The sequence below is a fragment of the Euprymna scolopes genome, chromosome 5, assembly GCF_053919585.1.
Source record: "Euprymna scolopes isolate OS-2025 chromosome 5, ASM5391958v1, whole genome shotgun sequence".
Taxonomy (NCBI): Eukaryota; Metazoa; Mollusca; class Cephalopoda; order Sepiida; family Sepiolidae; genus Euprymna; species Euprymna scolopes.
The window spans coordinates 1,941,709-1,965,000 of record NC_136486.1 but is presented as its reverse complement, the minus strand read 5'-3'; the positions used below and the strand labels follow the sequence as shown (position 1 = coordinate 1,965,000).

At 33.3% G+C, this 23,292-nt stretch overlaps 1 protein-coding gene across 3 annotated transcripts in view; it reads right to left on the bottom strand.

Moving 5' to 3' along the window:
• Nucleotides 1-23,292, bottom strand: part of LOC145276684 (uncharacterized) — a 262,149-nt gene that overhangs the window by 31,948 nt on the left and 206,909 nt on the right. For all 3 annotated transcript variants that reach the window (XM_080127862.1, XM_080127864.1, XM_080127863.1), the window contains exons 24-28: nt 19,740-19,783; nt 17,652-17,769; nt 12,208-12,311; nt 7,130-7,247; nt 4,968-5,121 (exon numbers count right to left, since the gene is read on the bottom strand). In XM_080127862.1, coding sequence (XP_079983988.1) covers nt 4,968-5,121; nt 7,130-7,247; nt 12,208-12,311; nt 17,652-17,769; nt 19,740-19,783 — 538 coding nt within the window. The remainder of the gene's footprint in view (nt 1-4,967; nt 5,122-7,129; nt 7,248-12,207; nt 12,312-17,651; nt 17,770-19,739; nt 19,784-23,292) is intronic.

The window sequence follows — 23,292 nt, the reverse complement described above, 5'->3', positions numbered from 1 at the left end:
TGTAATTGTGGTACCCTTTGCCAGGAAATCTATCATCACTACTCCATCCTGGCCCCAGAAGACTGTGAGCATGACCTTGCCAGCGGAGGGCTGCACACTTGCCTTCTTTGGAGGTGGTGAGTCCAAGTGCTTCCACTGCATTGACTGGTCTTTGGTCTCTGGATCATAGTGATGGACTCAGGTTTTATCCTGTGTAATCAGTCTTTTGAAAATTTTTGACTCATCTTCTTGGCACATCTTCAAATTCATCCTCGAGCACTCGACGCGTTCTCGCTTCTAGAATGGTGTGAGCAACCTGGGAAAACACCTTATTCATATGCAAATTGTCATGAATGATAGTTTCCACAGACCCAGCACTAATCTTGACATCTTGGGGTATTTGACTAATAGTAATGCGCCGATCTTCCAAAATGGCAGCCTCAACTTGACAGACAGATGCTTCATCAATGGCAGAAGGCAAGCGACCAGGTCTGAAAGCTGTTTTCACAGACTTCCGGCCATGTTTGAATTCACGATGCCAGCGTTTTACAAGGTCATATGATGGGGAATTATCACCGTAAGTTTTTTTCATTTTATCAAAAGTCTCCTGTGGTGTGCGTCCTTTCAAATACAAAAAAAAAAAACGGATCACTGCTCGACATTCAACAGGCTCCATTTTACACCTGACTCAGTTCAAACACCTGTAAAACCGAAACCACAATTACTTCAGGGCTGTAATTTACCACATAACCCGTAGAGATATAAATCATTGCACATGCAAAATTCCAGCTAGATCAGACAACTGGAAGTGGGTTAGGAGCATTACTTATTGCACGCCCCTCGTGTATGTATATATATATATATATATATATATATGTATGTATGTATGTATGTATGTATGTATGTATTTTGTTTCCAAAATACATGGAACGAATATGTTCATTGCGACTTGGAATGTAAGAACACTCCAGGATAACAAAAGAAACCCTGAACATAAAACCGCTATTATAGCACGTGTGTTAAGGCATCATAGAATTTCTGTTGCAGCTCTTTCTGAAACTCGGTTTGCTGATACAGGACAGCTAGAGGAAGTTGAAAGTGGATACACTTTTTATTGGTTTGGAAAACCAAGTACTGAGAAACGTGAATCTGGTGTTGGTTTTGCCATCAGGACTGATATTGCCAAAAATCTTGAGTCCCTGCCCGTTGGTATAAATGACAGACTTATGTCCTTGCGCATTGCAGTAAGAAAGGACAAATATGCCACATTTTTTAGTTGCTATGCGCCTACACTTAATTCATCTGATGAGCTAAAGGAGAGGTTTTAATACTCTTTACGCGAACAAATCAACAAGGTCTGTATATAGGATAAGCTGTGTGTCTTGGGTGACTTCAATGCTCGTGTGGGTAGTGATACACAATTCTGGAGAAATGTCATTGGTTCACATGGAATTGGTAAAGTCAACTCAAATGGTGTTCTCTTATTGTCTCTTTGCAGTGAATTCGATCTTTTGCTCACTCATACAGTGTTTCAGCTGCCTAATTGCAAGAAAGCCAGTTCGAAACACCCCGGTCTAATCATTATCATCTCATTGATTATGTCATTGTGCGTCGTTCTGATAGTCAAGATATAAATGCTACACGCTCTTAAATCATTGGGGAATGTTGGTCAGACCATAAATTGATCTGCTCCACAGTCAGGATGAAAACCAAGCGCCCTGTTCGAAACCAACGTAACTTTTCCATCAAAAGAATTGATGAAGGCAAGTTGAAAGTTAAGGAGATAATGCACTCATTTCAAAAGGCTACTAATGAAAAGCTGTCCTCCGTTGTATGTGGGAATGATATTGAGGCATCTTGGAGAGAGTTTAAAACTGCAGTGTATGACTCTGCTAAAGAGTCATTAGGATATGTTCGAAGGAAATACCAAGATTGGTTTGATGAAAATGATCCAACTATCGTCCCACTGCTCAATAACATGCATCAAACCCATCAAGTATGTATTACTGACAAAAATTCTTCAATGAAACACAAGGCTTTCAGAATGGCAAAAAGGTTGGCACAATCTCGGCTCCGGAAAATGAAACAAAACTGGTGGAAGCAGAAAGCTAAGGCCTTACAAGATGCGGCGGATAGGTGCGATTTTAAATCATTCTACAAAAACCTAAAGGGGGTGTTTGGTCCCATTTTAAGGGGGACATCTCCAATATTTTCGTCGGATGGCATTCTCCTCACTGATAAGAAAGAAATTACTAAATGCTGGGCTGAACACTTTACAAATGTTTTAAACAAAGAATCGACTGTGGATCGAGGAGTGATTGACGGTATTTCTCAGAGGCCAACCATCGAGGCGCTTGCTGATACTCCATCCATGTCGGAGATTGAATGGGCTGTGAAGCAACTTTCAAATGGTAAGGCTCCAGGTGATGACGGCATACCTGCAGAAATATACAAATGTGGAAGCCAACTGTTAATCAGGAAACTAAGTGCCTTGTTTTCATTAATATGGGAACTTGGTGCCATGTCACAACAGTTCAAAGACGCATCAATTATTCACCTGTTTAAGCACAAAGGAAATAAGTGTGAGTGTGATAACCATAGAGGAATTTCTCTTTTGTCGCTTGCTGGTAAGATTCTAGCTCGTGTAATCCTAAACAGACTCAATGGTTCAATCTGTAAAACCGTGCTCCCAGAAACCCAGTGTGGTTTTAGGACAGGAAGAGGTACTGTGGACATGATCTTCAGCCTTCGGCAACTACAGGAGAAAGCGAGGGAGCAGAATAAGGACTTGTTTGTCACATTCGTTGACCTCACAAAGGCATTTGATACCGTCTGTAGGGATGCCCTGTGGACTGTTTTGAGGAGGCTTGGTATTCCAGACAAGATGTTAAATGTGATTGTCTCCTTTCACTGGGGAATGTTGGCGACAGTACGATCTGGCTGTGAACAAAGTGAACCATTTGAAGTGTCAAATGGAACTAAGCAAGGATGTGTCCTTGATCCGATCCTATTTGCTCTTTTCTTTTCGGTGATGCTTGAGACAGCTTTCAGGAACACCTCGGGAGCATAGGTGCTAAGTATCGATTAAGTGGAGGATTATTTAACCAGCAACGGTTCAAGGCCAAAACCAAGACTTCTGTGCAGACTGTTCTTGACCTCCTTTATGCTGATGACTGTGCTCTTGTCACCCATAGTCTTGATGACATGCAGAACATCCCCAATAGCTTTTCAGGTGCATGTAAGGCCTTCGGTCTTACAATTAGCATAAAAAAGACTGAACTTATTCACCAGCCAAAACCAAACACTACGTCCTCTTCACAACCAGTGGTATATGTTGATGGTAAAGCTTTGAAAACAGTATCTTCTTTTACATACCTCGGCTCTGATGATGCTAAATTTTAAAAGGACATCCAATGTAGAATTAATAAAGCTAGTGAGGCATTTGGTAGGTTGCGACACAGACTCTGGAACAGCCACGATGTGTCTCTAAAAGTAAAAGTGGCAGTCTACAAATCTGTTGTTCTGCCTACTCTTCTGTATGGTGCCGAAACGTGGACCTTGTACCGCAAGCATATAAATCAGCTTGACTCCTTCCATATGAGATGTCTGCGTTTTATCTGCAATGTTGGATGGCAGGATTGTGTTCCGAATAGTGAATTACTGGAGAGATGTGAAATCACTGGTATTGAATCATTTTTGATCAGGATACAAATGCGGTGGTCGGGTCATCTTGTAAGAATGGATGACTCAAGAGTTCCTAAGAAACTTTTTATGGGCAACTGACAAATTCTTTCCATCCAATAGGGCGCCCCCTGCATCGTTACAAAGATAAACTAAAAGACAACCTGAAACGTTGTGGAATTTCTCTGAGTTCCTGGGAGAGTGTAGCAGAGGATCGCAGAAAATGGAGGAAGACGTGTTTCCTGGGGACCAAAGAATTTGAACATAACCGCCTTTGTCATAGGGACACCCTTCGTGCAAATATGAAGGCAAAACACAAGAAACATCCACCTAAAAATGAATATGTATGCCATTGTGGTTTCAGAGCACGCAGCAAAGCAGGGTTATCTGTTCATTCGAGAAGGCATCTTTGACCTACGAGCATATGAAAGTTCACCATCTGCGGAGGAGTGTGCCAGACGTCTACAGGATTGCAATTAGGCATGTGGTGTCACAGATCTTGGGAGCTGCTGAAGATTGCATACTGAACCCTCATTCATCGTCTTCGATGAGAAAATCCACCATATATATATATATATATATATATATATATATATATATATATATATATATATATATCGTACTTTGGGGTAATTGCACCAAATCCGGGGTAATTGCGCCAACTAAAAAAAGTGCTCTTTATATGCGTGATTACCAAAATAGCACTTTTATCTAGTTGGCGTAATTACCCCGGACTTGGCCTAATTACCCCAAAGTAGAGTATAACTTTATCAAGAGTTGTATCTATAGAAGTGATGGAGCGATTAATTGAAATCGGAATCAGTTATCGGAAAAAGCGGAACTTTTGAGGAGATCGGAATCGAAAAAATGGTGTTTATTTTTAAATGCCAAAAACCATTCCTTAAATTATCTTTTTTATTTGATTTTGTTTAAAACGAAATCTTCCACTGCCGATAGTAATGATAAAATAATAAATATTGATTGATTTTAAACATAAAACTCTGTAGATCATCCTCCACAAGTAATTTTTTTAATGTTTGCGAAAATATCTGCACATCTAACGTATTTTTTTTTACGTTTGAGAAAATATATGCACATTTAACGTATGTTTTTATGGTAATCTGGACAAAAATAACAATTCTATCGTTAACTATATAGAGACTAATAAAGAATCAAAATCGGTAATTATATCGAAATCCGGAAGAAAATTTACATCGTCCCATCACTAATATGCATGGCTACAGTATCTGTTTATCAGTATTGTGTCTTTGGTGGGAAGAAAGAGGGAGAGAATAACAAAATCGTACCCCAGCTAAACAGCAATAACCACTGTAATCTAGAAAATCTGGAGGGAAAGACGACGGTCAACGCGATTGCCATGTCGATTCCTTCGGCGAACATCGTGAAAAATACCACCAGGAAGAAATACTGTATTAAGGCTGCGATTGCTGTACAAACAACCTGAAATAAATAAATGTGTATATCTGTGTATTTAGACAAAACTTTGCGTGAATAACTCAAAGAGGGTGTGTTTATTATAACTAATTCTTAATTATTCAGAGAGTCAAGAAAACATTCAACATGTGAACTATCTTAATTTATATAAATAAGTTCATACATCAATTGATCAAAACTATATGTGATTTTTGATAAAGATTCCACTTCACTCGTGTTCCAAATGTTATGTTTGGCCTTTTGGCTATGCTCTCAACATAGTATTTGTGTTATGTTATAGGAGGCAATGCCAAAGGTCCGAACTATTATCATTATTATTATTATTATTATTATTATTATTATTATTATTATTATTATTATTATTATCAATTTGTTAACTGTGATGTAGAAAAAGATATACGAAGAGAATGTTTTAAAAGAAAGGAAAGTTTTGCTGAAATATTTATCTTAAAATCTAACGGAGGAATTTTAACAGATTTAGATTTACATTTAGGTTTCTCAGCCGTGGAAGAATTCGACTAAGTTAACTAAGAAACAATGTAAAGACTAAAAAGAAGAAGCGTTGTAAATCCTTGATGGAAACACCTAACTGTAAACATGAGAATAAACGAGGAAAAACAAAACAAAATCCTGCTTCATAGTAAAATATTTTCTTGCAGTGTCCGAGAGATAAAGAGAGCCACAACCTAAGGTTAGTTGTTCGTTATCAAACGGTCATTGTGTGCTTATGTATCACGTTTGTTAAACCTGCATTGAACTAATCACTGTTACATTGTCCATGTTATGTGAACAGTTCTGTTTGAAATATGTGTAAACACGCACACACACACAATGAACATTTATAACTACAATACATCAGTTTCATATCCACGTATATTTATATAAACTAGACATGCATGGACGCGCGTTATATAAAACCTCACACTCCAACATGTTCAATTTAAATATGTTCGTTATAATACCCCTTATACAAGACAAACTCGTTTCAAACACACACTAACCGTGTTACTGTATGTTTTTTTACAAAACATTGTTATTAACTCTGCGTTAGTCCTACTGGGTGTTTTTTCACCCAATTTTGCTTAAGTGCCCATAATTCCTAGTTGACAACTTATTTCCTTTCCTTCCTTCAAGTACTCTCTTGACTCAGTGAGCGTATAATACACGTGGTATGGCGCAGTTGTAGCTCAGTTTACTTTGGAGGTAGACGTTCCTTTGTCCTTCTGGGGTGTCCAGTCACACCAGCTGAGTAACATAGGTATGATTTTATGATTTATACATTTTTATATTTTTCCAGTCGAAACGAAAATTTGTAGATAAAAGCGCATTTTATTTATCATTAGGCTACGCTGTAATATTTAATATGGAATTAATATGTTTTCGTATTTTCTTTATCATAAATTTTTATAGGATTATTATTTTATTTACAATTTATTACTCTTTCAATCTTGTAACTATGAATTTAGATGATGTAATATTTTTATTTTCCTTGGTTTTATCATTTATTTTATATTATTTTATATTAATATCAACAAAATACAAGTGATTCAAACTGTTCAACATGGACGTTAGATATATTCTGAACCGGTAGGATAACTATGATTTACAAAATGATAACACAATAATAAACATTTTTGTACTGGGTGTGTATAGACACCCCATGAGATTAACGATGTTTGGAACACCAAGGTGACTAACGCAGGGTTAAATATACATTAAGTCTAAATTGTACTCCTACCTAGCTCACTTTTTCACGCTTCAATATCATAAATACAGAATGATGGAACGTCCGACTGAAAAAAGTTCTACCATAACTCGAAAAGAACTAATTCGAGACAAAGACTGACAGAAGATAGCAGATATTTATTGAACCTGATCTTCGTTCCAAATTACTGACCAGTAAGAGAGGCAAAGAGACAGAACACTATTCTTGGCTTTATTGTTACCATAATTTACAATGGAATAAAATTAGTGTTGATTGTTCTTAATGTATTGTTAATATCATTCATCTTACCTTCTCCCGCTGACCCTCGACGAACACAAGGAAAATCACGTACGCTAAGATGAGAGATACACACAAATTCATCAGAAGAACGCTTTGTGATTTACTCCCTTCTTGGTTAGATACATATCTGAAAATATAAAAACATGCTAAACATTCACACAAGATTTAGGGAATTTGAAACAATTAACATTTGATAAAGAGATTTTACTTTAAAGTGTTCTTGCATTTTGTTAGCTTTCCCGCGAAAAATATCCCAATTCCCTCTAATTCATCTTTCATCCACAAGCTTAAGGAAATTAAAATAACCCTTTCTATATATTCCTTTTGTGAAACAATCAATTCTTAAATCGAATATATGTCTCTATATGTTGTTTTTTTCAGAATTTAAAATTTAACCACGAAACTTATACATTGCTCTATTCTTAAATATTGAGCTTTTCCTTTTTGCTAGGATCTCTTTGAAAGTATTACTTCAAGTAATATCCATCAGGATTTTTCATCTGAATTCTATCAGTGTCTTATCTCGCTTATATATATATATATATATATATATATATATATATATATATATATATATATTGATAAATTCATATTATTGAAATATATATATATTTATATTATAATTTTGACATATATTGAAATTTTATATATATATAACATATATAAAATATATATATATATATATAAATTGAAATTATATATATATATACTATATATATATATATATATATATATATTGGATTTATTTATTTAATTTTTCATTAGCGACTATGTTGTATTTAATTGTTTCGCTTACCTAAGCAGTCGTGGAGTTTTCTGCCTTTTGTTTGTTTGCGCCGCCCCTTTTTTGATAGGTATTTTTTGTTATTATTATTATTATTATTATTATTATTATTATTATTATTATTATTATTGTTAGTAGTAGTAGTAGTTTTATTATTAGTAGTATTATTAGTATTATTAATTTTATTTGTTAAATATTTTAATATTGTTTTTAATTTTATTTAAATATTTATTAAATATTTTGATGTGCATAATTGTAAATTTTTACGCGCGTATAAAATATGTAAAAATAAATATGTAAATAAAACAATACAATATTTAAATTTTTAATAAATAAAATTAATATTATTAATAATAATGATTATAATATTAATAATATATATATACACACAAACACACACACACACACACACACACACACATATATATATATATATATATATATATATATATATATATAATCAGACAGAAAATATAGCCATACAGATCACGGCAACCATTGCTCAGAAACCCAAAATTCGAGGTTCTCCCACCTATGAACTATTCTGTTGGACATGTAGTGATTTTTAAATAGAAACTTGGCTAACTCGTATGTGATAAGATAACGCTACCAACTGCGTTGGAGTAGTTCACATAGAAACGTTTACAGACCTTTAAGTGAATATTCGATTGTAGATTGGCTTTACAACTCATAACATCGGGTAAAGTCACTAACTTGTAATGAAGCTATGCCAATGTTTTACATTAGCATTTTTTTTAAATTACGAATGAGTCACCACTTACCAAGACCCGGAAGGCATTCGACGATAAGGGTTAATGAGTGTACAGTAGTCAATGCGAAAGTGTCGTACTAATAAGATTAAAGTAGTTTTTGTAATATCCTTTAACAAGGAAGTGCTAAGAACTTACGCCGATGTCTCACAGCTGAATGACTGACGTGTTCCACCGCAGAGCCTAAACTCGAATTTATGGATTCCAACATAGATTAGATGTTATTAAATTAAACAGCTTATTTCAGATGAGTAATTATCACGCAATATTAGATAATGGTTGATAATACACACTTTCCTTGTGAAAATGTCTAAAACATACGCAGATACAAAAATTGAACTGTCGGGTTATTAATAAAATATGTAGTTGAAGTTTGAATTGCTTCCGTTGCCCTTCTTCAGATTATCTTCTAAAGAGACATAAATGTTGACCCTAATGTCAATTCTGATATACGCACATAGTTTGCCCCTAATAAGGGCTATTCATGATTCTATAATAAGCTGACATTAATATGTAATTTATTTCTTGATTATGGTTGTATGGAAGGTTCTGTTGGAAACCAGGGACATTTTTTTTCTTCAGGAGGTAAGAAACAGGTCAGGTTGGTTTGAAAAGCCATCATGCTAGAAGAATACCATCCCGTCCTAAAAAGGTCTGAGCAGCCCTGTTCGCAATTCCCGACAGGGGATCATTAGGCTATCAACAATAAATCACCCCTTCTCGGAGAGAATGTAAAGCTTGGGAAGTTGGGTTTTCTATGAATAAACAGAACTATCTGTCAGGCCGACAGCTAAAAGTAACTATCCCGGAATAAATGATTGATAAAACATAGGTTAACAAACACATCTAAACAGCAAAAAATAAATAAAGTTGAATCAATGCAGCAGCAAATCCTGGGAATATGTTTATCAGAAAGAACAGTTGAAAATAAGTCATACGTCATCCATTATGACTATGAATTTCCTACAGCTACGTACCTAGAAAATGGAGCTATTAAGCCTGATATTATGATATGGGACAAGAGGAAGAAAGAAGCAACCTTAGTAGAAGTTAGTGTTCATAATGATGCTGAGTTAAACAAAGCTGGCGGGAAAAAGATAACAAAATACCAGGGTCTTATGTACGACATGAAAGGAAATTGGAATCTTAAGAAAATCCCCATGATTCCAGCAATCATATGAGCAAGGGGCTTATAAAAAAACTACCTGTCAAACATAACCGGTGGACCAAGTGCAAGAGAAATACAAACAACTGCACTCAAAGAAGCGGTTAGAATCTTAAACAAAGATCTCTCGGTTGGAGTGACTGAAATTGTGGGTGAATGTATGGCATCCGGTAGAATACCCCATCCTCAAGAAAAACAAAATGATAAGAAAATTTTAAAAAGAAACTAATGGAAAGATAAATACCGCTAGGGTAGGACTCCATCAATGGACTGAGGGTATTAATGACGCGCCACAGCGGACACCATCGTGAATTGGCGTATTTGAGGAAACACTTTGAGTTTGTATGATGAAACAAGATAAATCCGATAATCAATAAATAATCAAGAACTAGTCGGACTTTCAGTAATATATAATCATATATATTATGAATAGTAAACAATCTCGTAAAAGCTTCAATCTGACCGACAATATTGACTTAGGCAATCCCCTTCTACTGCAGATATTTTAACGGTCATCTCTGACCCCATATACCATGATAAGGAGAGGGAAGCTAGAGATGTAACCCTTGATATACCTATAGGCTTTGACAAAATCTGGCATTAAAGACTCCTAATGAAAATTAAATCATACAGTATAACTGGACGAATGTTAAATATAATTAAATCTTACATAGACACGAGAGTTACCCTGAGGGACGCACATTCAGACAGCATAATATTAATGCATAAGTGCCTAAGGGGTCGATTCCTGAACTGGTGTTATTTCTGATATTAATAAACAATCTCCCTGATAAAATTGTGTCTGAAATGAGTATATTTTCTGATGATACAACTCTCTATAAGAGCCACGAGGAAAAATAAGTATACACATATCTAAAGCAATGGCAGAATGTTTACAAAACGAATCTGTAGTGGAAATAGATGGTAACATTTAATGCGATTAAAACTGAGCTTTATTCCTTTATCAATTACATGAACAATAATAATAATGCCCTACTTGAGATTTTTTTCCTTTAAATTCTTCACCATAATATTCACAGAAATGTGGACGGGGACAAATACATTGAGGGCATTGCAAAGGCTGCTGCAAATAAGATAGGTTCTCTCTAGTGTGATTGAAAATTACTCACACCTGAGATTATCCTGTATTTCAACAAAGCCACCATTCGTCCATGCATGGAATATTATTGTCACATCTAGTCTGATGTATCCATCACCAGTATCTTCCTCTTCAGGAGGGTCACCAAAAGATTATCCAATTTAATATATACTTAGTCTCAACAATTGTTCCATCGTCGTAATGTTGCATCTCTCCGCCTGTTTTACATATATTTTGATGGAATGTGCTTTGATGAAATCATTGCACTTGTACCCCCTAGAGTACATACCCCGACAAACCGGTTCTGCAACAAAATCCCACCCGTTCATTGTTGATATTTCTAGATGCTGGAAAGCATTCTATTTTAATAGTTTCTTCCTTCGGACTTTGGAATTACCTTCCTGTTATCTGCTTCCCTGACTGTATTGGCATGCAGAAATTTAAATGTAATGTAAACCAACATCTCACCTGCATTGTCTCCTGTAAACATGGTCCTAATAAAAGCCCTTTACGTCCAAGTGGCAATATGCCTAGTTTGGGGAAAATCATGAATAATAAAAAAAAAACTTCCCGGTGTTCCAGAAATATCTGCAAAGCAATTTTAATTATTCACTGTTGAGACGACTGGAACAACTAGTTCAGCAATATAGACTTCCTCGGTTATCTAGGTTTTTTAATGGCGCATCAAACCTGAGACATCATGAATTGACTTGTCTTTATAAGTACCTCTCCATTGCTATTATTCGAGAGAACGCCTTAAACCTCGTGTTAACTTTCCAAGTACACACTACATCCGATAAAACATCATAGTTTTCTGAATATGCAACACTGTCCGGGAATCAACACGTTGTAGCCTCAGTCGCAAAGCAGACAAAGAATAGAAAATAACTTCAACTTCTATTTTTTTTAATTTATATCAACGACATTCGTTTCCCCATTATTACGATCGTGACATCACAAAGTCTCGAACATGATCCATCCAATAACGTGATCGTTCTCCTTTTTATAATCTTTCTTTGCCGGTGGCGTAATTTTGCGTGCATTTGCATAGGCCTGTCCGCACTATGTTACAAATATAGTTTTTTTTTTTTAATTTGCGCTTTGAAATTGATTAAGAATAGTACGGCAATAAAATATATATTTAAATCAGTTTTTAAGTTTCAACCTAATATTTGTATTTTATCAAATGTTGAATTCTGTATTTATCAAAACGTGTTAAATACATTAGTTTTATTTTTATAAAAAGAGAAATTAAAAGAAAACACGTACTTCCAACATATCACATAAACGATTATTGTGATGATAAGTGCGAAGATCGAAATGCAACAGCCAATGAGTGTCATAGCATTGAGAATTTCACGGCTCTTGTGGATCTGCAAAATCAAAATATTTTATTAAAAAAATCATTTACGGTTTCAAATTTTTGGTGAATATAAAGACTTCCGTCTTTCTCTCTGACCAAAGAAATATTATTTCAATATTCTCTTTTACTCGGTCTTTCTTCTAAATTAAAACACTAGACTGAACTTAGAATTGATTATCTCCCTTAGACCTTGTCAAACGCTTTCAAATATCTAGTAGTACAAAGAAAACATTTAATATTTGTAAATATTTTTTTTTCTTTGTTAAAATAAATGTTTAACTGTTTGCGATTTCTTTTATGTACAATAAATATTCCTTATATTTTGTAACTCCGAGTTTTTAGTGTTTTTATATTCATTGCATGTTTAATATCCCCTAGACACAAGCAGGTAACACCAACTATTCAGGTTATGGATAGACGTTGTCATATTTGTCCTCGCGCGAAAGCGCAGGACACAAAATGTTTTAAATAATAATGATAATAATAATAATAATAATAATAATAGAATAACTGTTGTGTTTGCAAATAACGTATAAGGCAATACAAATGAAGACTCAACAAACAAAGGTAGATCAATAAGAAGTGTATTAGGAAAAGTATATTTACAGTATATTTACATAATGGTTGTCAGGTAAGAGAGTCTTGGCTGGAGAACATATCTGCTCTCGGCTCGGCCTTCGGTGGCTTCGGGTTAACACACACTCAAACTAACCGAGTCTTGTTATTTATGTGTAACATTATCCACATATGTAAATGAGTGGGTGCCATCACAACAATAATAATAACAAAGTCTTTCGCTAGCGAGGACTATTAAGCATAACCAGTTATACACTCCTTTTGGAATTTTCATCTCTATTTTTCTCGTTATCTACTGAATATTTTTAATGAAACCTATATGAAATACGTTCCTTATTAAATTTTAAAGATTTTCTATTCTGAAAGAAGTTTAAAAAAATTTAATCTAAAAAATTTATTTTAAAGTTTTTGTTAAAAAAATGCAGATTTTCTCATTATTCAGACATGTATGACAAAGAGGGAGTTGCAAAAAAGAGTTGTGGTGTGAGGAGAATTACAAACTGAAACAGAGAGAATATTCAGACCTGTAATAATACAAAGAGGGGGTTGCAAAAATGAGTTGTGGTGTGAGGAGAAATACAATCTGAAATAGAGAGTAGGAGAGTTTTTATAAATACTTACGAAATCACATTCATCTTTTTTTAAATCCAAATTAATAAATTAAATAAAATATAATCTTAAAAAGATACGATACAAGTTAGAAAAGCATTTCATCCAAGGCATGAAAATTGTTAAACAAAATGTTTTTACTATAGGCTTTAAAAATAAAGGTACAAGATTCAATCTAAAATTTATTTATGTTCAAAGTGCACTTTTTATAGATTTTACAAAGTAAGGTATCAAATTTTTATACCTTACTTTGTAAAATTTATAAAAGTACACTTTGAAAATAAATAAATTTCAGATTGAATCTTGTACCTTTATTTTAAAGCCTATAGTAAAAACATTTTATTTAACAATTTTCATGCCTTAGATGAAATGCTTTTCTAACTTGTATTATTTTGAAACTAGTCTTCTCCTCTATAACGTAATTATAGACTGGCTTTTATTTTTTGATAAATGACTGTTGTAAACGGAAAAGTCATTTATTTGTGTGTTTGTGCTTCGCACATTTGTGATACTATCGTGGCCGACTAATGAATATTCGTGTGGCAATACAAAGTGTTCGAATACACTAGTTTCATTCACTTTCAGGTGTTGAAGATCCCGTCGTAGTTGTTTCACTCATTCGACCATGGTAACCTGTCGCTTCAATCTGTGACAAAATGTATAGCAATAGTTCAGCGCAACGTTTGTCTTTGCACGCACACACACACACACACACACACACACACACACACACACACACACACACACACACACACGCGCGCGCGCGCACACACACACACACACACACACACACACACATACGCGCGCTGGAAAAAGTTGTCTGGAAAAAGTTGCTACTTCCAAAATATAGATTCGATTTATCAGTAGGTTTTATTAGAAACGGAGTACCTTTTAAAAATGTTAAATATTGATTTTTTTGGGAAGTTTTTATTTTTTGATATTCTGATAGATAGATCATTCAAAAGAAAAAAAAGAAAAAGAAAAAATACGAAAAATTACAGAGGCGCGTACCACTTCCGTAAGTGCGTCCAGATTTTAAAATGTACAAGTATTTTAATGCATAAGTTAATACGGGCTATATCTAGTTTAATTTAGTTTTATTAAAAAACTGAAAAACAGGGATGAACATCGTATAACTCCGAATTTTGTACGAAAAAGTTTGGTTTCGTCATATTTTAAATCGATTTAACGCAAATAATATGACATAAGCATTTGTAAATTAAAATCAAGATTTAACAAGATTGCATGATTTTTATTTGTTTTTGAAGTCTTCTCAAGTTCAAGTTTCAAATCTTTATTAGAACGAAAGTCATAGAACGGATTGTGATCAAAATTTGAATACAGATTCTAGATATAAATTTTATGGCTATTTTATCTGCATTTTAATCTTTAAAACGGCCATCAGACTGGTCTCAAACTATTATGTTTGTAGGAATTTATTTTACCTGCCTAGGGACGGGTATTCTTTCAGTTTTCTTTCTATCTTGCTCTGCCTCTTCCTCTTTTCTTCTCCTCCTGTTTTCTCTCGCTGTTTAGCTGTATCACAGATGCTTGGCTATAATTACTGATGAATTGGATCACATTTGGTATCCATAAACCTGCTGGTTCATTTTCTAGTATTTCTGTGAAACATATGGTAGATCATAATCAGCGTCGATTAAACTGATGTTTCTAACGTTATGATATATAAAGTATGTGACGTCCAGTGTTTCTATTATTATATGTGTTTTTCACATATAATCAAACAGTTCATTAGCATTCAGTCTGTATAGCGCACATACAAAAACATACCTATTTCCGTTGTAACTTCTTCTCTTCTCATTATTCAAGTTCATCTCCCTCCGAAAGAAACCAAACAACAATTGGTTATATATTTGATATAACTTTATTCTTTACTTTTTCCTATCGGAGCTACAAGACGTTGTGATTTTCTGCTTTATGCTGAATTGTCGCGTTTCTCCCAGGTTCCAAAACGCGGAGACGATATCTTTCGTGTCAATTTGTTCGACTTTTCGCGTCTAACTTCAAACTTTAAACCCCATAAAATGACGTGTATTACCAAGCTATCTTGTTACGCCATTAACTCCACGTGACCTAGACACAAACCGGATGATCTACCTTCGTCACGTATTTTGTTTATGTTTTAATTTTTTTTTTTTCACCAAGTTAACATTTTTGAGAACTTTTTAACATAATTTTATCTGTAAATATTTATTTCGCTTTCATAACATTCTTTCTGAAAAACTTATATGTAAACATTTATATTGCTTCTATAATATTTTTTCTGACATTCTACTTTTACAAGTATCAATAACGGTCATAATATTAATAAGCCAGCTAACTTGACGCTGGCCGGTCAATACCTAACAGCTGAACATGTATGTGGAAACTTTTTGAGTTCAGTGATTACGTCGATGAAGGATATAGCGTCCATCACTGATAGCCTTTGTGATCATTACTTAAATGCTGAGGCACTATCAGTGAAGACATGCAAGTTGTTATCAGAACGTCAATGATCAAGCGGGACGTTTTGTTCAATGCTGGAGATAACTTTTGGCATGCGTTAATGCCTTTCAAACTATCATGCCTTGACAGAGTACAAAATAGACTTCGTGGTTTAGTGGGGGATGCCCTTTTCTCTACCCTGCAACCCCTCTCCCACAGAAGAGACGTTGCGAGCCTATCCTTGTTTTATCGTTATTTTCATGGCAGGTGCTCGTCTGAACTCCAATCCCTGGTCCCCCCTCGCCAATCTTTCACGAAAAACACCCGTCTAGCTGAATCCACTGTGAAAAATTTCCCCCACTCTATATCTGTGCCTAAATCAAAACGCGGATTCCATAAACAAAGCTTCTTTCTTAGAACTGCACGCCTGTGGAACTCTGTTCCGTCTGCCTGCTTCCCTCCGGACTACAACTTGGATGTCTTCAAGTCTAATGTTAACAAATTCCTAATGAACCGCCCCCTTAAGTAAACACTTCATCAAATCTCCACACTGACGTAATGTACTTGCAATAACCCTTATCCCTGAGTGGCTTCCGGGCCTTGATAAGTGGTGATCACTGTGTAAAAAAACAAAAAAAAAACAAAACAAAACAAAAAAAACAAAGCACACACCTTCTACAGAGGAATAGTACAGACATATTCTTTCTCCTCCATATTTGACTTATTTTGTTTCTCCGTGTTACGATAAGTTAAACAGTTTCTTCATATCATGTAAATATGAAAAAAATATCACATTTGGACAACATCTGAGGTTCTGACTGCACATCAGAAGAGAACGTATACACATCACGTAGATATGGAGAAGGAGATAAAATTTCATCTGTTAACTAGATGACAGTCCGGTGTTGTCGGTCGCGCAATACGCTTAAACATGATATTTTAATTTATGCATATTGCGTATGTATTATTATAGAATCACTCCCATATTGATTATATATTACGAGAAATAATTTGCCCGGTAGAATAATTCGCAAAAATCTAAAGAAAAAAAAACAACAATAATAATGATAATGTTGTTCATCAAAGTCCGTGTTTGCTTAGAATATCACGTCAGCTGAAATTTGGGCTTGAAAATGTTGGCCCTGGAAAAGTCATTTCTGACTAATGTTTAATTTTAAAATATGTAAACGAAGAAATATTTTGCGGCTATTTTAAATGGTACCTCTTTTTTAATCGTAAATTGAACTCATTAATAAGAAAAAAAAAATGGTAAGGTACACCCGAGGTTGAACAGGAGATCATTTGATCTGTAGTCAAATGCTCGACCACTAAGATATATCCCCAGGTTATATTAAATCTGATTTTTAAGAAGAAATAATTTGCTGAGACTTTATTATCTCTCTTTTCTGGTGTTCCGTAAAATATTCCCCTGTAAAAAGAATTATTTTTTGCATCTATAAAAGAACAAAGCTATTGTTAAGATCAGATATTTTCGATTTTCGATATTTATCGGATGGATTTCTGTACAAAACATATCTAAGAACACTGCCAGACATATAAACTATTTGTGTGTGAAATGTGCAAAAAAAAAAAAGCTCAGTCGTTTCGGAACCTATGAGGAACTCACACACCAAAACAAATTGACTTTTATATAAGAGTAGAGAGAGAGAGAGAGAGAGAGAGAGAGAGAGAGAGAGAGAGAGAGAGAGAGAATACGTACCACAGGATTCATTAATATTGCGAAGTTGGTCAAATGGTTACATCCACAAACGGTATAATTAGAAGTTGATTTTACTACTTCGCATCCTCTTGTTGACCAGGATCCATCATTGTCAGTACTTGCAGCAAATATTAAAACAGAGAGAACATAAAATAAATAGATGTAGAAAGGTTAAGATAGCGAATGAAATTATAGAATGCTAATTGCATAATATGTCATCAGTACTGTAACCTTCTTTGGGATTTAACCGCTAAATCTCACCTACGTATGTATAAACAGGCTAACTATATATCATACACAAACCATAGTGGGAATATCTAAATACGTTTCTACCTATCGTTGTTATTTTAAAGTTTAAAATAAACATATTACCAACTGACAAAAACTGTTGTGGCAAAACTAACCTGTGTTACCTACTCATAGACTATTCCACATTCAAGGAATTCCGGAAGACCAAGTCTTAAGGTGGCAGCCAATTTCCGGTACTTGTACTGGATTGGTTACTGAAGTGTGGTTTCTGCTTAGATACTGCATTTAAATTAATTGTCCTTAGTCAATGGAGGGGGAAATCCTTTTATACTAAGGAAATTTTATTTTTGCAGAATGCCCCTGTTGAGGGGAGTTGGCTATCTCCCACATTAAACTGACCTTGTGTCACATTTTGTTTCGTGGGGAACAAATAAATAACCAGTCGATATCCGGTACTTGTACTGGGCTGGTTACTGAAGTGTGGTTTCTGCTTAGATGCTGCACTCAAATTGTTCTTCGTCAATGGAGGGGGGGGGGAACCCTTCTATACTAAGGCAATTTAATTTTTGTAAACTGACAGAGTGCCCCTTTTGAGGGGAGCTGGTTTTCTCCCACATTAAAACGACCTTGTGTCACATTTTGTTTCGTGGGGAAACAGATACATACCAAGTCGATATCCGGTGGACCACCCTAGGCTGCTCGTCGGTTAGACGAACAACGCACCTGTTTTATGTTTTTTCTAATACATGTCGGTACTTTTTTCCAGCGTTATGTTTTCTTTATAACCCTTCAATAGGATATCCATGTTGCCATATCTGGGCAGGAGCTGCTAAAAACAGCCTATCCTGCCTTGACAGAGTACAAAATAGACTTCGTGGCTTAGTGGGGGATGCCCTTTTCTCTACCCTGCAACCTCTCTCCCACAGAAGAGACGTTGCGAGCCTATCCTTGTTTTATCGTTATTTCCATGGCAGGTGCTCGTCTGAACTCCAATCTCTGGTCCTCCCTCGCCAATCTTTCACGAAAAATACCCGTCTAGCTGAATCCACTGTGAAAAATTTCCCCCACTCTATATCTGTGCCTAAATCAAAACGCGGATTCCATGAACAAAGCTTCTTTCTTAGAACTGCACGCCTGTGGAACTCTGTCCCGTCTGCCTGCTTCCCACCGGACTACAACTTGGATGTCTTCAAGTCCAATGTTAACAAATTCCTAATGAACCGCCCCCTTAAGTAAACACTTCATCAAATCTCCACACTAACGTAATGTACTTGCAATAACACTTATCCCTGAGTGGCTTCCGGGCCTTGATAAGTGGTGATCACTGTGTAAAAAAAAAAACGATAGAGTGTGAAAAAATGTTTTTATCTCAAAATATCAGAAATAATCATTGACACTGTAATACGTTGCTGATTGAAGATTCAGCGGTTAATAATAAAACAAAATGTAACATTACGTTTTTGTAGGATTTTATCACCCGCCTTTAAAGGACGTTTATACCTTTGCAATATTAAAACACTTTTTTTTAACCAATAACCTATCTGTAATCTTCGCATAATTTAAAAACAATCACAAACACACATACATATATTATTATATAACATACAAAGTTGAATTAAAACAGGTACTTATGCATCTATGTTACCGTTCTAAAATATTAAGCTTATTATTTAGAAAACCATTCTTAATATGAGAAAGAGAGAGTATTTGTAACTATTCTGTACTTTCACTTAACAATTTAATTAAAAATGTCATAAACTTGAATTTAAATCGAAAATACTATTTAAAAATAACTTAGTGACAAAGATGTATAAGCACCTTAAAACATATTATACTTACTTAATGTTGAAGTCCCAGAAGTTGCAAGACGACTCCGTGTATCCCTAAGAAGATAATAATATTTAACTAATTCAAAGGTAAAACCTCAAATGTTGACAAATAAATCGCTGTAAATACATGTTTAATTACTTAAAATATTATTCCTATGGAATGCTAAGGTATTATCACACTGAGTTCTATTATGCATAGTTTCTACATTCTGTATAGTTGCGTAGAATTTCCTATATACGTATAAAATTGAGTTATTACTCGCTCTGGCATTGATATAAAAAACCTACTATTTCTATTAAAATTTATTAAAGCGAACTTCTAATATACTCAGTTATAAATATACGAGCGCCTGCATGAAGGTTAACCAATTTGCATATTCTTTTGAAAAAGAGCGTTAATTAGTAGTAGTTAGACCTGTAGTACGCTTTCGATTTGGTTTTTAGCTGGTAAAAATTGCTGCTAAATGATCAAAATAAAACAAAACAGTTCACCTTAGCATGACTAGTTGATTTAACCTTTTTGTATGCACAAATTTACATTCATAGGTTAAACAACTTTATGTTTAATTATTGTATGTGTATTGGCTCAGAGGCTACGAAATGAGATTGAAGAGTCGTATTTTTTGGTTTCAATTCTAGTTGATGGCACTTAAGTCATTTTTTTTTACTTTGATACCACTGCTATATATTAGATACAATGTAATTATCGATAGAGAATTGAGTCTATAACAATACATACGAAATATGTATTATATACTTCGGCTAACATTGATCACGTATATAAAGCATTATAACTTGGAACCAGGTTAAAATTGCAGAACAGTAAACACAGACGCATGAGAAGTGCTCACATAATGGTATATTATCTGTAATAAGTAACTAGCTTATTTTATCGTAAATTGAAATTATTAATAAGAAAAAAATTAAAATAAAATGGTGAAGTGCACTCGGACTTGAACAAGGGATCATTCAATCTGTAGCCGATGGCTCTACCACTGAGTTATATCACCAGATGAAACGTGTATCTTTTTTAAGAATAAATGTTTCCCTGTAAAAATTCTTCTGTACAAAACATATCTAAGAACACTGCCAGACAAGACACACAAATTACCTTTGTGTGAAATTTTCAAAAGATGTAATATATATATATATATATATATATATATATATATATATATATATGTATGTGTGTGTGTGTGTGTGTGTGTGAATCTCGACTTCAACACTTCCATTTGCTTTATCCGTTACTTAAAAAAACACTTTATACAAAAATTGTACTTCACTACTCTATGATCTGATGCTTTTCTTGAAGCTTTATTTTACTCTGAACATTTATAATTATATTTTCTTATGGGTTACTAATGAATTTTCAATGGACGCGTATCGGATGTTTCCTGTTCTAGATTTTACCATCCTTCTCATTGAATTTTCATCATATCGTTTTTCTCCCCTTTTCCTGTTTCTTGCTTTCCCAATCTCATAAACTGGCACTGTTAAATAACTCTGATGCAATTTGTTTCTTTCAATGCATTAACTTGCAAAATTTATTGCATGTTTTTCAAAACCTCTTCTCTCTGATAAGAAGAATTGCATTCCTCGAAACTCTATGGAATAAGGCTTTTCTTGTTTATTTGAACTCCTTGTCGGATAATTAAAATTGTATATATCTTCCTTAGATGCTTTAAAAATTTGAATAAATTTTCAATAACAAGATTTTTAATTCATATAATTGATACAATATTCAAAAACAGATCAAACTATGCAGAATATTTTTTCTGACAATTCTAAAAATGCTCGACTGACTTTTTCTTCTTACCATTATTGCTGATTTTGTCCAATTCCTTCTAAAACTTATCAACTCCATTACCGTTCTTAATCTGATCCGGCAATATATTAAAAAATAAATTACTTTATAAGCAAAAATAAAAAAACATGGAACGCTTCAAGAATTTGCGTGTCATCCATATATAAATCTGTCAAGGAATTGTGAACGAAATATGAGTCATCAGAAACAATCAGTAAAAATAACGTTAGTGAAATATTCGGCTCCAAATATGATCAGAATAATTTATGTAATCTTACATTTTAGTTGATCATGAAATGCATATTTCGAACTTTTTTTTTTATATAAAAGGAAAAACGTTTTAAAGGGTTCAAATTGTAAGAGTAAAAATAAGATTATGGTCTAGAAAATAATAGAAAAAGACAGAATTGTTTTAAAAGAACTCTTAGTAGTTGAATGGTAAAAATATGAAAATTAAAATTTGTACTCATCAGAGTCGTTTTTACTTTAATGAAGTTCGTGGAACATGACAGCTGCCTTATGTAAAGTATAAGGGTTTTTAAAAACACTTCCTTAAAACATGTGAAGCTGGTCTAATGGTTATCGTTCTTGACTCACTGTTCTTGGGCTTTGGTTTCGATCTCAGCTCGAGTATTTTTTTTACTTATAAGAAGTGAAATGTTTGAAAAGCAAAACATAATAATCGCATTCACATGTCCCAGTTTGTTTCCGTTTTCATATTTAATTTTTAAAAAAGTTTTCAACATTATGTTTACGGTATTTCTGTTTATAAGACATAAGAATGTTGCTAATATTATATAGAAGGTACAACATTTAAAATGAACCCAGACTTCAAATTGTATGAGTTAAAAGCAATTCATATAAGATTTTATATAAGAGTAAATTTAATTTAAAATAAAATTTTACATAAAATTTTTATATAAAATATATATTTAAAATTAGATTTTATATAAAAATGAATTTAATTTCCAAAAAAAACATTATCTAAGATGTTATATAAAGGTGAATTTAATTGAGAACACGATTTTACATAAGAGTGAATTAAATTTAAAATGAGATTTTATATAAAATTTTATATAAGATTAAATTTAATTGAAAGCAAAATTTTTATATAAGAGTAAATCTATTTAAAAAAGATTTCATATAAGAGTGAACTTAATTTAAAAAGAGATCATAAAGTAGTAAATTTATTTTAACATAAGATTTAATATAAGAGTAAATTTAATTTGAAATAAATTGTAATATAACAGAAAAATGTATATAAGAGTAAATCTAATTTAAAATAAGATTTTATTAAATATTTAATAAATCAAAATTATGTTATATAAGAATAAATGTTATTTAAAAAACAGTTTTACAATAGTAAATTTAATTTAAAATCATATTTTATATAAGAATGAATTTAATATAAAATAAAATAAAATATAAATTTATTTAGAAGTATGATTTCATATAAGAGTGAATTTAATTTGAAAAGATTTTTTATAACAATAAATTTAATTTATATTATGATTTATATATAAGTTAATAAAATTTTAAAGAGGATTTCATATAATAGTAAATTTCATTAAATTTAAAATTTTATATAAAGTGAATTTAATTTAAAAAAGATCTTGTATAAGAATAAATTTAATTCCCAAAACGTTTTTATATGAGAGTAAATTTAATTTTAAAACGTTATTATATCTCAGTGAATTTAATTTAAAATAGAAATTTATATAAGAGTAAACTTATTTAGAAATATGATTTTTTATAAGAG